At 40.6% G+C, this 17,276-nt stretch overlaps 1 protein-coding gene across 2 annotated transcripts in view; it reads left to right on the forward strand.

The window, feature by feature from the left end:
* Positions 1-17,276, forward strand: part of LOC140485652 (serine/threonine-protein kinase 32B-like) — a 349,305-nt gene that overhangs the window by 125,363 nt on the left and 206,666 nt on the right. The window contains exons 1-2 of one of the 2 annotated variants that reach the window (XM_072584024.1): positions 61-145; positions 15,894-16,045. In XM_072584024.1, the coding sequence (XP_072440125.1) occupies positions 137-145; positions 15,894-16,045 (161 nt within the window). In that variant the 5' untranslated portion in view covers positions 61-136. Of the gene's footprint in view, positions 1-60; positions 146-15,893; positions 16,046-17,276 lie in introns of those variants that run through there. The other variant, XM_072584023.1, reaches the window with a different exon arrangement.

Below are 17,276 nucleotides of genomic sequence, written 5' to 3' on the forward strand. Positions count from 1 at the left end.
AATCATCGACCAACATCACCATGGCTGACCTTAGGATGGAGGGAAGGTCATTGATGAAGCAGCTGCAATTGGTTGGTGCTGTGACACTCCCCTGAGGATGAGATGATTGACCTCTGACAACCACGACTATCTTCAAATGTGTCAGGTATGACTCCAACCAGCAAAGCGTTTGCGTACACACACACACACACACACACACACCACCCACATAGACAAACATACCACACACACGCACACAGAAACACAGACACACACACATTCGCGCACACAGACACACACACCACCCACACAGACAGACACAGACACCCACATACAAGCGCACGCACACACACACGTGCACGCACACACACGCATGCACACACACATCCCCCCCAACAAATATTGATTGATTCCAATGTTGCTAGGGCTCCTTAATGCAGCTTTGATGTCAGGCGCTGTCACCCTCAGCTCACCTCTGGAATTCAATTCTTTTGTCCATGTTTGAACCAAAGCTGTAAAGAGCTCAGGAGGTGAATAGTCCTGATGGAACCCAAATTACACATCAGTGAGAAGGTCATTGCTGAACAGGTGCTACCTGATAGCACTGTTGATGACACCTTCCATCACTTTACTGAAGATTGAGAGGAGACTGATGGGGCGGTAATTGGCTGCGCTGGGTTTGTCCTGCTTTTTAGGACATACTTGGGTAATTTTCCACATTGTCATGTAGATGCCAGTGTTGTAACTGTACTGGAACAGCTTGGCTAGGGGAGCGGCAAGGTCTGGAGCACAAATGTTCAGTCATATTGCCAGAATGTTGTCAGGGTGCATAGCATTTGCAGTATCCAGTGTTTCCAACCATTCCTTCATATCATGTGGAGTGAATTGAATTGGTTGAAGATCTGTAATGCTGGGGCCCACTGGAGGAGACTGAGATGGGCCATCCACTCAGCAATTCTGGCTGAAGATTGCTGTGAAAACTTCAGCTTTATCTTTTGCACTGAAGTGCTGGGCTCTTCGTCATTGAGGATAGGATATTTGTGGAGCCTCCTCCTCCTGTCAGTTGTTTAATTATCCACCATCAATCACGCCTGGATGTGGCATGACTGCTGAGTTTAGATCTGATCTGTTGTCCATGGGACCACTTAGCTCTGTTTATCACTTATTACATATGTTGTTTGGCACACAACTAATCCTGTTTGGTAACTTCACCAGGCTGTCTCCTCATTTTAGCTATGCTTGGTGCTACTCCTGGTGTGCCCTGTCCTTGAACCAGAGTCGATCACCTGGTTTGATAGTAATAATTGAATTGAGGATGTGCCAGGCTATGAGGTTACACACTGTAGTGGAATATAAGGCTTCTGGCTCATAGCATCTCGTGTATGCCCAGGCTTGAGTTGCTAAATCTATTCAAAGATGTCCCATTTAGTGTGGTCATAGTGCCACACAAGATGATGGAGGGTAGTCTCAAAGTGAAGGCGGATTTCTCTCCACAAGGAATCTGCGATGATCATTCTTACTGATACTGTCATGCATTAGCAGCTGGCAGATTGGTAAGGAAGAGGTCAAGTATGTTTTCCCCTCTTGTTAGTTCTTGTTGGTAAGATGCCATTTTGGCCAAGGTATAAACAATGTGGTGGAAATTATCTACTCTGTCAGTTTGCATTTTTTTGGAAATATCTTCTCCTCACCTCAATTTTCAGTCTGACCTGTGCATTATTATAGGGTGTGTATTATTCAGATGCCACTAGTTCTTGCAATGAGATCTGGTTTTTAACTTTTGATTCAATTGGTTATACGTCTGCACTATCCGGTTTCCAACCTTATGGTACTCATTCAGAACAGAATAAACATTTTGAGTTAGTAAACATTGGGCTAAATGTTTTCTAACCCAAAGGACTCATTTCCCTAAAATCCTTTCAGCTTGTCTCTGACTTTATGTTATTGCTACTGAACCTTTGCATTTTTCTTTGAGAATTTAATCCTTGGGAAGATTTACTCCTCCATTCTGATCCTCTGTTTCAAGCTTTAATATTCCCAGCTCTTTTTTGACAATCCACTTACTACTGAAATACAGAACGGTTTTACTGTTATATTTTGCTTCTCCAGGACCAACATGTTATCAAATGGACTTAAAGTGGGGCCTAAACTAAAGCAAGGGAAGGCAGGAGCCATGGTAACACTTCACTGACAGGGGTTGTTGCCAGGACTGTCCTCCAGTTGAGGATTAATAATAGCAGTCAAGAGTGTAGTGCTGGAATGAGCTGCCAGAGGAGGTGGTATAAGGTCGATACAATTACAACATTTAAAAGGTATCATGAATAGAAAGGGCTTGGAGGGATATGGGCCAAATGCTAGCAAATGGGACTAGATCAGTTCTGGATATCTGGTCAGCCTGGACGAGTTGGACCCGAAGGGTCAGCTTCCATGCTGTATAACTTTATGGTTCTACCAATGAAAATAACCTTCAAGTGGAAGTGGGCAAAGAGTCAAGGTTAAGCCTGGCATTATGAGCAACTGCCCGTGGTCACTGGACAAGGAGGTTTAGACACGTGATTCAGCAGAGGTAGCCAGCTCCGAAATAAGGGATACGTGTGGGGAGAGAGTGAATGAGAAGATCCAGAGGAATGAGCCATCACCTTCATGGGAAACTGGGAGTTTGCTTACAATTAGCACAAGGGAATAACAAAAACCACCCAACGACTGCCAAATGTCAGGGTCAGGGACAAACTCTCCACTACTTCAAAACCATCGCCCTTGCTCCTCCATTTTGGAATTGCTAAAGTGTTCTCATTTATCTCCATTGTATACTTTCTTTGTCTAATTAACTAAAGTATATCGTCAAAACTACTGCTTCTTGATAAGCAACCAGAAAATTGTTACAAATTGTCGATTGCTTTTATTTGGTAACTATGATAATGAATCCCCCAAATTGAACAGAACTCCTATTAGACAGGATAGTACATAGCAGGGAATATCCTGCTCTCCCAGGACCAGAAGTGGAGGCCATGACACCAGACCACGCCAGCCTGGGCTGAGGTTACCACCCAGAGTAAGAAAGTCTTACCGTCTCCTCTCCAGTACCTCACACTCACTTTGTCTTTGTTATTGTACCCACCTTCCAATAAGGCTCATGCTCAACCACTTTACTACTTCCACTAACATCTTCCCTCCCTCAGTCTCACCCACCCTACCTATGGCACCACTAACCCTGGATGCCCTCGGCACTGCCACCTCTTATCTGCACTAGCAGTGCCACCCCTTCCTATTTTTCATAATTCCTGCCTCTTTCACATTGCTTAATAAAAATAGCTCACAATAGGGTAGACAGTCAAGCTAGGCGGTGATCTGTCTATCTTTTGCTCCTCACTGAGAGAACCTTGACTGAGAAACTCTTGCCTTACTGTGCCGGGAACCCCTAAGAGACCATTACACTTGCCTCCTGACAACTGTGATAAGCTTCCTGGTTCTGCCTGCTATAAATAGCAAGGCAAAATAGAGGACCGTAACCCTGGTATCTCTGGCTGAGGGATCAAAGGACAGAGAGGCAAGCAGGAACGCAGTGAGCATCCAGGTATAGTCAAAGTGACAGCAAGTGATGAGCTGAGAGATGCAGCCTGGTCTAGACAATGGGCTGGGGGCATGTGCCTGGGCCCACAATGCTGCAGCTTTGCAATTGGAGTTGTCCTGACAGCCTGCTTTACAGCATCAAAGTGCAGCAACATCCTGTAACAGGATCAGAGATGTACCGTGAGGTTTCTTAGAGGCTGGCATATGTTGGATGTCAACATCTGTGGATTTGGGGCTCGCACTGGTACCTCGTTCCAACATGGAGGCCATTTTGAGCAGGCCGCAAACTCTCTAACTCTGGTTTCCTGAATGAGAGTCCGTAACATTGAGCTTATTTGAAGAGTTTAGTCATTGGAAGGCTAATAATAAAACAGGCAAGTTGTGCTGTTAACAACACGTTTAATGAGTGCTAAGCCCCATCAATAGGCATCTTGCCAGTCCCAGCGAGAATCCTGCCAAACTGCTTGTGGCAAGCACAAAAGATGGCGGGAGTTGCTCCCAACATCAAGATGGGCCTTGCTGGACTTTTTGCACGATTCTGGGTCAAGAAGTGTGGTGCTGGAAGAGCACAGCTGGTCAGACAGCATCCGAGGCTGCCCTTTAGCTTTAGACCCCCCATCCTAGAAAACAAAGCCTTGACTATTCACCCTATCCATGCCCCTTGTGATTTTATAAACCTCCAAAAGATCACCCCTCAGCCTCTGACATTCCAGTGAAAACAGCCCCAGCCTATTCAGCCTCTCCCTTTAGCTCAAACCCTCCAACCCAGCAGCATCCTTGTAAATCTTTTCTGAACACTTTCAAAATTAACATTTTTCCTATCGCAGGGAGAACAAAAGTGAATGCAGTATTCCAAATAACAGGGGAAAATGATGGAATAACAGAAGGACAATGATTGTCTTATTTTCTAAAACATTGCATTCATAATAGGATAGTGTTGTGTCTGATAAATCTTTTCTTTTAAGCTTGTAGGAAGGCTTGTTAGTAATACAGTTAACTTAGATTTCATGCCACACAGAAAATACTAAATATGGAATACTAAAAGGACATAGTTTTGAAGGATACCCGACTTTGCAACACCTTCAGGACCCTGCCCACAAAGCAGGGCACTGACCTCCACCTGATATGTCTGGAACAAAAGTCAGCGACCATACAGGGCAGCTGTGGACTGACATGGCTTGTCTGGGCACAATAGGCTTTCAAAGATGGTATATGGATGCCAGTAAATTCTGATGAGTTATTCCAGGTATGGTAAGATAGGATAGATCTTGAGTGCAAAAGATGTCATAAGGGTGGGTTAGTAAGGTTTAGTAAGAGGTGAGAAAACAAGGTGGGCCTCATGGAGAAAAACCCTGCAAAAATATAGACACAACTCAGTCAGAACCATATGCCACCTGCTGTCATAGGGCAGCTCTTTCATTTTGATTCACCACCTTCAAGGGAAGTGAGCTGAGCTGATTCCTGAGGAATTGCATCATTAGCAGAAGACTGTGCTGGACCGAGGGTTGCTGAGTACAGCACTTCAATGACAGTCACTCCAATGCAGCATGCAGGTTATGTACTATCATTTGTGTTACCTGTTGCATGTTGGACTGATGGTGGAATAGAAAGTAAAGGTCACCATCGCCTTGCCATCCACAGGTAACATTGTTATTACCCTATATTTAACTCAACTGTGCCAACAATAGAGGTGGCTGCTCCTGATATAGCAGCACACACCAGTTGCAATCTGGAAAACTGTGTAAGTTGGCATCGCAAGCATGGTTAGGCATTCGAGCTGGACCGGAAGAACACCACAATGCACTTTTCTCCCTCCCTAAATTCATGCTTTACATTGATGACAGTTTCTCATTGAGGAAAATAAAGCTAAGATTTGCTACTTGGTTGCCAAACTCACTTTCCTCCTTTACTTCACTTTATCTGCTTGAATAGGTATCACAATATATTTAGCTTCACTAGGAATTGCATCTTTATCATAAGACAGTGCTCTTGTTGGGATTGCCTGTCCTCTAGCTGGGATTTCCTGTCCTCCAAGGATATTTTTGATCTGCAAAGGATTCACGTGATTGAGGGTCAGGAAGGAAAGTGGCGTTAAACCTGCAATCAGGTTAGCCATGACATGACCTTATACCATGGCAGAGTAGACATGAGGGGCAGAATGGCCTACTCTTGCTTCTATTTCCTATGTTCTTATGACAAAGTAGCCACTTCCATTTTGAGGTTTTGAAGGCTAGATACATTGTTTAGGTCTTGCTGATGAAAAGTGTGTATATTGTATCCATGGGTGTGGCCATTTCCACTATGACTCCCTCTACAAGTCATGCAGCATAAAGGAGGCCTTCCCAAGGAGGCTGTCAGAGTTTAGAGGTTAGATGTGGTTCCATGCAGCATTAGCCCTTCCCAATGCCAGTAAAATGGCAGCAGAGTTATGAAGTGGCTGCGAATTGACCAATTATTTGCTTCTATCGGCTATCTCTAATTGACAGCTGATGAGACCAATGATGATCAAGCCACAGATGATATGGAGGAGATGTGGGTTCCCATGTCTTCTGCCGCCATCTTATAAGCCATCCCACTTCGCAGTTTGTGTCTAAAGGGTTGGCAACATGGAAAACCCAAGTCTGAGCTCATTGACCAATCTTTCAGAGTGCATGGATGTGGTCATTCATTGAATTAAGAACCGATTTTTTGTTAGTCTGCTTGAATTTCTCTTCCTTTGGCTGTCCATTTATTGTACCCTTAAAACTACGTGAACCTCTTTTGGATAGTGTTTTTACAATAGAAACAATCTATCAGGTGAGGTGTTATTATTAACTTTAAAGTCTGTTGTGGCATATGAGGCTGTGTATTTACTGACAATTAGAATAATACTGCTTATAAAATGACAGGGTCACTAAAATAAATGCAAATTTAGTGCTGTGTAATAAGCTGTGTCAATTAAATAATATTGTCACTACTGTCATTGCATTTGCCACGTTTAACACCACTCAGTGTAATTGTAGTTGTTTGCTGTGCATGTCTCAAGAGTTTTTGAAGGCAATTCTAATTGGTACTTTTCAAATGGTGAAGTGTTTATTGGCTTTATATGTTAATTGATGTTTTGCTGCTACCTTCAACAAAACATACAATGTTCATCCTGTCAGCACAACACAATTTCCTTAATTGTAATGAAATATCAGACATTAAATGTGTGAAATCCCTAAGCGCTCTACAACGAATGGCCTTGCTGTTTCAGGGAAAGTGAAGTCAATTTGTTCATTTCAGTCTTTATCTGCTCCATTTTGTCCAGATAGACTGAAGAACTTGCTGTGATTTTATTTGAAAATTATTTTCTCACCAGGGCAAGTGGTTTTCCAGTCAAGATTACTTCAAGCAATTAACTGAAACTGGTTCCCGTGCAGATTTTTCTACATCATTAATCGCATCATTATTAAAATTTCAAGATTGCGCGCTTTGATATAAAATTTACTGAAAGAAAACTGAGTTGGTAACATGACAAACAGCTTCACAATAAAACGTCAATTATCTCTCATGTCAATTTGTATTCCCTGTCCTTTCAGTTTGAAGTGATTGAAAAGCATATCATGTTGTAAGATGAACCCTCACCATTATTCCCCATGTTGTAGAGTATAGAACAGAATGAAAGTCAATAGTCTTCTTCCCAGAAGCCTACCAATCCACCAAATCCAAAGGGGGTGCATTCTGGGAGAATAGTGGAACTTCCAAACTGCCTGCCTGAATTTGTACAGTCAGAAACCTGAAAATCTCTTGGTCGTCAAATGAGAAGTGGCCCTTGTCTTAAACACGATGTACGCTACTCTCTCCCCACCCCCACCCTCCTCTAGCTTATCTCTCCACGCTTCAGGCTCACTGCCTTTATTCCTGATGAAGGGCTTTTGCCCAAAACGTCGATTTCGCTGCTCGTTGGATGCTGCCTGAACTGCTGTGCTCTTCCAGCACCACTAATCCAGTATTTGGTTTTCAGCATCTGCAGTCATTGTTTTTACCTTAAACACGATGTAGTTCATTGCATTAAGTGGACAGGTAGAATTTCCATTGGTGTGGTAAACATTGTTGCAAAGACTATGAGGATGATCAAGTTTATAGGTATTATTCCTCTGAGATTCTAAGCTGTTCTCCCATTAAGTCTGTTTGAGATCACTGTAGTGAATGGTGATCAAGGCATTCTTCAGCATTAACCCATTCAGACCCTTACACCTTTGTCCAGCACACTGTGAATTGGGATCATAACAAATAGGGACTCTTGAGTGTTTGAAGTTATTGAATTTGAGTGATCTGTGTCTTTTTTGGACAAACAAGTACATAGAGATGCTGAAATACCATAGGAATGTTGGGGTGAAGAGGCTTGCATGGATTGTATTTTTAAGATACTTTGAATGGCACTAAGAGATCTTTTGGGAATAGAATATATTACAGTGAATTATTTGAAATTGAATCTGGTGAAGCTGAGAGCGTTCGATAAATTGAAGTAGAAATAAAGTCAAGCTTTTATAGGGAGAAAAGTGAACATCCAATCGTTGGAAATCGAAGTGGGGCAAGGGGAGACCTGAAATTAAGATGCTCGAATTAGTTACAGTTAGGAATGATAAAGAAATTAGAAGACTTGAAGTGAAATAAAGAGAAATGGAGAAAGCAAACCAAAAAGCAATGGATAAGGGACAGAATAAAAGAAAGGAAAATGGAAAGAGAGGAGAATGAAAAGAGAAGGAAGGTGGAATTTAGAAAGCTTGAATTCTGAGGGCACAGAAAAGCCAGACAACATGAGTCAGCCAGGAGTAAAGGAAGAATAGGTCAAAGCTCAGTGGGTGATTCTGATTCCAGTGAAGATTTGGTTTAACTAAATTTCAATGCTTATTGTCTACATTTCCTGAGGATAGAGAGAGAAGATCTTTCACCCCACTTGAAAAGGGAGCTATGCGGATGATATGTCCAAAAAAGATTTTGACTTCAGGGGAGATTGTACATGCAAGGTGTCAGAAGAATAACTTACAGATTATGAAACTGTTAAGGAAGCAAAACTGATCGCTTATGAGGATGTCCTGAAGCTTCTAATTATAGAACCACAAGAAAGAAACCTAATCAGAAATTTGTAAAAAAATTCCAAGAGAAAAAGAAATACTGAGATAGTGGTGGGTTTGAAGTTAAAGAAAATCTTTGACAACTTAAAGCAAAGTATGATAGAAGAATTCAGAAATAACGTTCCTATAATATTCAAAACTTATTTAGATGAGTGTGGAGTATCAAAACTCAAAGAGGCTATGGTTCTAGCAGATACCTATGACATCTCTCACAGACAGTTACAGTTGGGAAGATGGTTATGTGAGAATCCACAAGGAAGAAGAAGAAATAGGAAATCTGATGATAGAAGAGGTACAAATTTTAGGGAATAAACAGAAGGACACATATAATAAAAGAGTAATGAAAAAGAAAATAAATGTTTCCATTGTAATAAGACCGGACATATATAAGTCAATTACTGGAAATTGAATGTGAAACCAGTTTCAGTAATAGGAATGTTGAAGGAATCTTCAGAAAAGCGGGCACGGGACAGGAAATGGGTTTTAAAACCATAACAGTCGGAAAAAGAGAACATTTATCTTTAGACTGAAACAAGAAGAAAGCGATGACTCCAGACAGCCATGCAAATTCTTGCTTGATTAATCAAAAAGAGAATCGGGCTACCTGTGACGCTAAATATTTTATCTCAAAAGGAGAAATGTTTCCATATGCTTCAAATCAAGGAGGCAAATTATTAATTAAATTGAGACACTCCGGAGGAAGTCAGTCACTGATGCTTGCTGTATCAGGGATGAATGGAAGAAAATATGAATTGGAGTTGGATATAGAGGTTGCGCACCAATCTCATTATACAATGTTAGATTAATGAGTGATTTTGTATTTGGAGACATTTGTAGTTGTGAAGCAAATCCCCATAGAAAGAATTGATTTTTCTTTGGGAAATGACCTGGCTGGTTCAAAAATATTATGTTCAATGAGGGTGCTGGAACAACCAGTAGAGGTAAAAGAAATTGACATGCTATGAGTGGAATCTCCTGGACTGTTTCCTGGCTGGGTGTTGGGTCCATAAAATTAGTTAGGAAGGAAAGCAGTCCATGACAAAAGAATTGACTGGAAATTTAATTATCAGAAACAATTATTGAAAGTTTTAAAAACAGGATGAAAGTAAAGGGAATGAGGTCGATATGTTTAACTCATCTGCTTTGATAGAAAGTCAATAACTGGATCCTGAGTTGAGCCAAACAGTCTACTTGGAAAATTAATCAGAATCAATGCTGCATTTGAAAGATACAGTACTGGGTAAAGTAACCATAGTCCCAGAGGGTTACTCTCCCAATAGAGAGAGACAACTGGTGGTAGGTGTAACTTGAGGGTCACCATGTGAGGGATGAGGCTAAGAAGGCAGGATCTGCATGGTGACCTCAGTTGGTTTAGGAGTTGAACTCGGTTTGTTGCCGTTACTCTGCATCACAAGGCAGCAGTTCCACCATCTGAGCTGACCTCCTCACTCAACAGAGCAGCTAACAACTTACAAACCTTCAGCAAACCAGTCTGAGTGCATCGTTTTGTGATCCTGGCCAATAGAAATGTTTCAATATTTTGGTTTGTGTTTTCTTAAGTGACCAGTCGTTGGAATTTCCTGAGCTACTTGTAAAATTGTATTATAATACTCAGATGTAACTATGACTGGATGGATCACTGCCTATTTCTCATTGGCTGATATTTAAGGTATCTCTATTTTCTCATTAGTACTCCCTCCAACACCAACACTCAGTAACAGCACTGTACCCCATTATGGCAGCTGGTGAAACTAGAACTCATTAAAATGTGGAATTAAAAACTAGTCTGTACCAGCAAAAATTGCACTTCAGAAATTCACCAAAGCTCCTAAGATACTAGCTAGAAAAGCCAGGGCAGCAGATATGGGAACACCATCAACTGCAAGTTCCTTCCAAACCACTCACCATCTTGACTTGGAAACATATTGCTGTTCCTTCAATGTTGCCAGGTCAAAATCCTGGAATTTCATCCGCAAGAGCATTGTGGGTCTACCTATAGCACTGCAATGGTTCAAGAAGGCAGCTCACCACCACCTTCTCAAGGGCAACGAGGGATGGATAATAAATGCTGACCCTGCCAACAATGCCCACAATCCGTGAGTGAATTGAGAAATAAAGGACAAAGGATAATGAGCAGGAAGTATCAAAGTGGGGAAACTCTCTAAACTAAAAGGTCTTGCTTCTGGTCTTAATTTGGGGCAACATTTGCTCAGCAGTCACTGGGCAGATGTTATGATCACCAGAGGGGGGACAAGAGGAGACAGACAAGGGCATAATTTCCTGTTGTTTTTAATTTCAATCCCAGCATGCTGGATTGCAGGCATGTCCTTACCTACAGGTCATTTTGTAACTTATTATCGGAGGAGTGGGTTGGTGTTGGCAGTTATCTATCCACCTCGCAGTCTCTGTAAGAGAGTCTAGCACATTAATGTAACTTGTGCATAGTTGTTATCATGCCCTAAGCTACATATTGTTTAAAACAAGTGCTTCTATAGATGCCAATGCTCTGTCAGAGCAGTCCTTAGTCAAGGTCCAGCATGCTAGTGAATGGAAAACAGAGGTTCCATTAATAAATTTGAAATGGATGGGTAGTGGAAACATTTCAAAAGTTTACAGCTTCAGAAGCCTAGAAGTAAATGAGGTACTTACAGCTCAGAGCAACTGAATATCGTGAAACATAGCCACAGTAAGAGAAATCAAAGGCCAAAGGAATGCCTTAAAGCAAACATAAACAACTGGCAATGTAGCAAAGCCAGACTTAAAACAATAAAGAGGCATTTTAAAAGCTTTAGTAGAGAGAGTCTAATGGAAGAAAAAGTTAGGAAGCTACTGACCCATTTAAGGAAACAGCAACAAAGTTTTTGAATCCTCCATTTTACTCTCAAAGGCAGGATTCCTCAATCTTGACCATATAAGAGTAGAAAACCCTCCAGAACAGAGCTTTCTAATAACTGCATTGCTATATTCCAAAATTAAAAGCCATTTAATGCTAGGAAGACATACAACAGAGGTGATATATCTGGGAAGATTTTAATTTCAGAGATGAGCCAAATTGAACATAGACTGATATCTTAGAGAAGACAATCCTTAAAGTACAGAAATGCTTCCAAGCTTGCAAAGTCAATACATCTTTGTGTATTTAAATTCAGAAGTTTATATTTTTGGGAGTATAACTAATATTATTATGGCCTTCCAAGATATTAAGGAATCGACAGATACATATGAAGTTCTGAAAGCCTTTGACAAGTGCTTTAACTCTTTTACTCTGCATAAAGTTGAAAGAACAAGATTTAGTAGTAGATTTTACCATCCACATGATTTTATGGCAGTTAAAACTAGAATTCATAAGAGATGTTGGAATAACTGATGAGTAATGTTTAAGTTTATTACAGTCAAAAGAAGAGTTGACTCTATGGAGGAAGTTGTTTAAATGGTAAGTGAAGCAGAATTCTAGAAGCAGCACAGATTATTCATAAAAAGAGAAGATTGATCTTATCACACAAGATCAGCAGCATCCATTCAGTTTTCAGTGTATCTCCTGGCACACATGAGAAGACAATGCAGTGGGTAGGACAGACAGTAGATATGAGCAATCATTATCAGCACTGTGGCAAAAAGAAACTTCAAAGGAACAAGCAGTTCCCAGGTATTTTAAAAGAAAACATCTATAAAACAATGGATCCATTTCAGAATAAAAAGCTGAGATGAAACACAGTCACACAACAATAAAAATGTCAAATAGAAGTTCATGAAGTGGACCAGGCTACGATAGAGGAAAGGCCAAAGATATTCCTAGATGAAATAAGTAATCCAGACCTAGTTTTTGTGAAAAGGATATTTCTGTCATGGGATATCTTACTAATTTCACATTTGAAACAGAGGAATATGTAATTATATTGTCAGATAGTGTACCACGGTTGAAGAAACACTGTTTCTTCCCACATGGTCCAGGAGGTATAGCACTTAAGTTGAAAGCTATTTTGCAAACAAATCTGCAATGCAAGGTTGTTCAATAGCACAGAACATATACATACTTCATAATCAAGAATTCTCATTCTTGATCCTGAATATATGTTTTGACCTGAATCATCTTCAGATATTAGGAGTCAAATTAGTTAAAGTTAAGGAACAGCTAATCATGCAACATTTTTTCAAGAAATAGTCAATGAACAACAAGTCAAAGAAGTTCAGTTACTGGACAGTTGGTAGTGAAACATTTAAAAAGATTTCATAGTGCTTCCTCGGCTCATAGCGGAACCAAACAAAAAACAGAATCCATCAAGGTTCGTTATGTTGGCACACAAAATATGTTTCATACTATCAGCAAACTGGAAACCTGTAACTCTACTGGATTGGCAGAAATGTTTCCTATCGCTGAAGTGAGTTTAGATTTCATGATTCTGCAAGAAATTGCAATAATCTAGCCAATGAACAGTATACCTCAAATAAATAAACAGACAAAGCTTTGAACTGTTGCAACACAAAATACAACGCTGCTGCCATAAGCGAACAGTTATGACAGATTTAAGTCTGAAATCAGATGATTTGGAAAACTCAAGCTCAAATTTTATTGCCTTATTTTCCCAGAAGGGTTCCTCAATCCCATTGACACAGACTATACCAAGCAAGCAGTCATCGTCAAATAGTATGAGAAGGCAAGTGTTTTGTTTTCAGCAATGCAACAATCTTCATGAATGAATGAGAGCATCCAGATTAAGTATTAGTTTGAAGAGTCTACACACTTCAGATTGATCAATAGATTGAGGACAAATCTACTGAAATAGATTCAAGGTATGAACTCCATTGAACTTGGTGTGAATGACCAATATTCATAGTTTGACACACTAAAGGAAATTGCCTGCTTTGGAGATTCAGGATGAAGTCTGTACGAAAAAATACCTGCTTCAAAAATCCAGGGCACTGCAAGAATGGAAGAGCCTGTTTCAACGGGGCAGCCATCTTCCATGAAGGAAGTTCATGACTAACTGTCCTCTAGAAATTACAATGGAGTGATTGCTTGTTTCAGCAGGAAACTCCTTCCCAGGTACAGAAATCCAATAGATAAAATGCCTTCCAGTTTAGAGGGATTCATCAATCTCTCTCGGATAGGAATGGAATCAAAGTCAATTGTCACAGAGTCATAGAGCACAGAAACACAGATCCTTTCATCCAACCTACATTATTCCACGTACGTCCATATGCTTGTCCAATGATGACTTAAATGTACTTGAAGTTGGCAAATCTACTACCATTGCAGGCAAAGCATTCCCATACTCTTACTACTCTGAGTAAAGAATCTCAACTAGTCCCTGTGTTTTTAAAACTCTGTGTTTTTAAAAAAAGTTGACCCACTTTTTTTTATTTTTCTCCTCTCACCATAAAAATATCTTGAAATCCCCCACCCTTGGGAAAGACACCTGTTATTCACCTTATATATGCCCCTCATGATTTTATAAGCCTCTATAAGGTCACCCCTTAACCTCCTATGCTCCCGGAAAAAGATCTTCCAGTCTATCCAGCCACCTTAGTAACTCAAACCCATTATTCCCAGCAACATCCTAATAAATCTTTTCTGAATTCTCCACAGCTTCATAATATCCTTCTGACAACAGATCAACCAGAACTGGACACAAATAGTCTTCAACCCAGTTTCTGTCCTGTCAACTGTGAAGTCTTCTTTGATCTATGCACACTAAACTGAGAGCTTAGATTTTCTCAGCTTCTAATTATCTACACTTGCTAACCAAACAGCCCTAATCTTCAATTAAACATTTCTACGGAGACAACTTATTTCCATAACTCCTCTAGAAAAGAGACCATGCTTGCTTCTGACCCTTGTCAGTGCCCATAATCATCTAAGAATATCCAGTCTTTGGTTTCCTAAGCTAAAACTGATCCTTGATCATTCTGAGTCAAAAACAAGCTATGGCCTTCAATGTTTATTCATGTTGTAATCACCCAATATAAACAATTTCCATTAACACTGAAAGGGTACCCTGCTCTCTCTCATGCTAAGCAAGTTCTAAAAGATTCTCTGACTTTTTTTAAACAAAAAAGTCCTTCCTCGATGTAATCAACACCCAAATGTCACTATTTTGGAATCTCATTTCTAAAAGTTAAACATGCATAAAAATACAAATCACAAACTTTTCAAGATAAAACACAGTAAAATTGGGATAAGTCAAATTACAGAGGCCTGACCACAAACCTATGATAAATGAAGATTCAGATTAGCTGAGGAAGCTCTGTGCAGCCCTATTTTATCTACAAATATGCTTGATGTAAAAAAAAAGACAATGATGCACTAAATATGTGAAAAGGAATTTTTTTTTCAATTTGTTCATACATTGCAATGCAATGACTTTGTGCAGTCAAAGGTGTTATAAAATGTTGGGAGTTAGCTCTGGACATACTTATTAATGATTTTCTGCTTAGCTTGCTGCAGAGCTGTGTTTATGGTTGCTGCTTTTGTGCTGCAGAACAATATCTCAGAGCACTGCTACAAGCCTTTGAGGCCTCAGTGAAGAAAGCAGGTGGGTTAGCGGGCAGGCTTTCATCAGGCTCTGCAGGGTTACTGGCCTTTGCGGCCATGCTTGCAGGGTTCCACTGAGCAATCTCCAAACTGATTGTGGTTTTTCCATAATTTTGTGTGGCCTATGTTTGCTCCAATTGGATGTTACGGGCACACAAGCTGGCACATGTTTAAGGAACGCAGAGTTACCAGTCCAGAACCTCAGCTTACTATAGGCATTATTGTATCGGAGTACCTATTCCGTTGGCAGGAATGGCTGACAATTTCAAAACAACAGGGATTTTGGATTTTGACTCATTGCGGTTTTGTAGGGGAGAAAATTCAGCTGGCTAACGCAAGGCAGGCAACAATCACAGTCCACCAGTTACCCTAAGGTGATTTGTCTTGAAAATGAATGAGGGATGTTTGTGTGTACAAAAGTGAGAAGGGACCAGGCCAGATTATGGACTGAATATTTCTAATGGGACTCGAGGAAGTTGATGGTTGGTTTGTACGGTAATTGTGCTTAAACATTGACCTTTTACCATGTGCCTGATAGAGATGTCTTTGAATTATGATTGTAACTGATTCGCTATTCACTAATCAATTTTATGATACATGCATAAAAATGGTAGCCAAGATTTGGTTTTAAGTAAATGCAAATGCTATAGTAAACTGTTTGATTTCTTTAAGCAATGTTGATTTATTGTCTCATTTTCCTTTACTTTGACCAGGTTTGCATTGTCCAGAAGAGAGATACAAAGAAAATGTATGCTATGAAATACATGAACAAACAAAAATGCATTGAACGAGATGAAGTGCGCAACGTTTTCAGAGAACTGCAGATCATGCAACGACTTGAGCACCCTTTCCTTGTGAATCTATGGTAAGGAACTTCTTGTAATAATTAAATAAGCTCATAGAATGTGGAGATGGCAAAGATTAGAATAGATCCCCTACAGTAAGGAAACAGGCCCTTTAGCCCAACAAGGTCACACTGACCGTCTGACCACCCAGACCCATTCCCCTACCATACATTTGCCCCTGACTAATGCACCTAACACTATGGGCAATTTAATATGGCCAATTCACCTGACCTGCACATCATTTGGATTGTGGAAGGAGACTGCAGCACCCAGAAGAAACCCAACCAGATACTGGGGGAATGTGCAAACTCCACACAGACAGTCACGTGAGGCAGGAATCGAACCCAGTCCCTGGTGCTGTGAGGCAGCAGTGCTAACCACTGAGCATGAACCTTTTATTCATATTATAATAACAGTGCAAATGCAAGTAAATGTTAATTATGTTTAGTTGTTTGAATGCAAAAGTATTTGCGTATTATTGGCTTGTTATAAATAAATCGCCTGAACTCGAGTAAAAAATAGTATAATTTTAAAGTTTATCGATGACACAAAGCTTGGTAAGGCAATAATTACTGAGCACTCATTAGCTGCAGGCTGTAGCTGGGAACAAAGATAGACTGTGGAGTTCACAGGCTCGTGGATATTACAAATTAAGGTGGAAGAGTTTTCAAATCAATCCATGGGATCAGCCCTTGCCTCTTTCTTTAATCTCTTTCAGCCTCGCCACCTTCAGACATATCTGCATTACTCTAATTTTGGCCTCTTGTGCGTACCCTTATTTTATTCGCCACCATCAGTGCCATACCTCTGTTTGCCGAGGGCCTGTGCTTTGCAAATCCTTCCCTACCTTTCTCCAACATGAAATTTCCTTTCCTCCTTTAAAGCACTCCTTAAAACCTCCTCTGCTTTTTGTCATCTGACCTGATGGGTAAATTTAATGCCTGCCTCTACGGTCTTCCCATGCTACTTCCAATTGACACCTTAAAATGAGCAACTAACACCCACTCAATGGTCTTTTCCTCCTGGTATTCAACCAGCAGCTTGCAGGAGTCACACCACATGGGAAGCCTGAAAATGAGGCTCCCATGGGGGAGTCACACAGTACTTCTGACACACTCCCTCGTCCTCATACTGTCTCACCCATTATTATTTCTGTCTCTTTCACCTTTAGCCTAGGGTTCCTCAGCCTTTGGTAGGTGCATTGTTGGCAGCTGCCAATGTTTATCCAATGGTGTTGTCTGAAATACTCAG

Source organism: Chiloscyllium punctatum, chromosome 14, assembly GCF_047496795.1.
Source record: "Chiloscyllium punctatum isolate Juve2018m chromosome 14, sChiPun1.3, whole genome shotgun sequence".
Classification (NCBI taxonomy): Eukaryota; Metazoa; Chordata; class Chondrichthyes; order Orectolobiformes; family Hemiscylliidae; genus Chiloscyllium; species Chiloscyllium punctatum.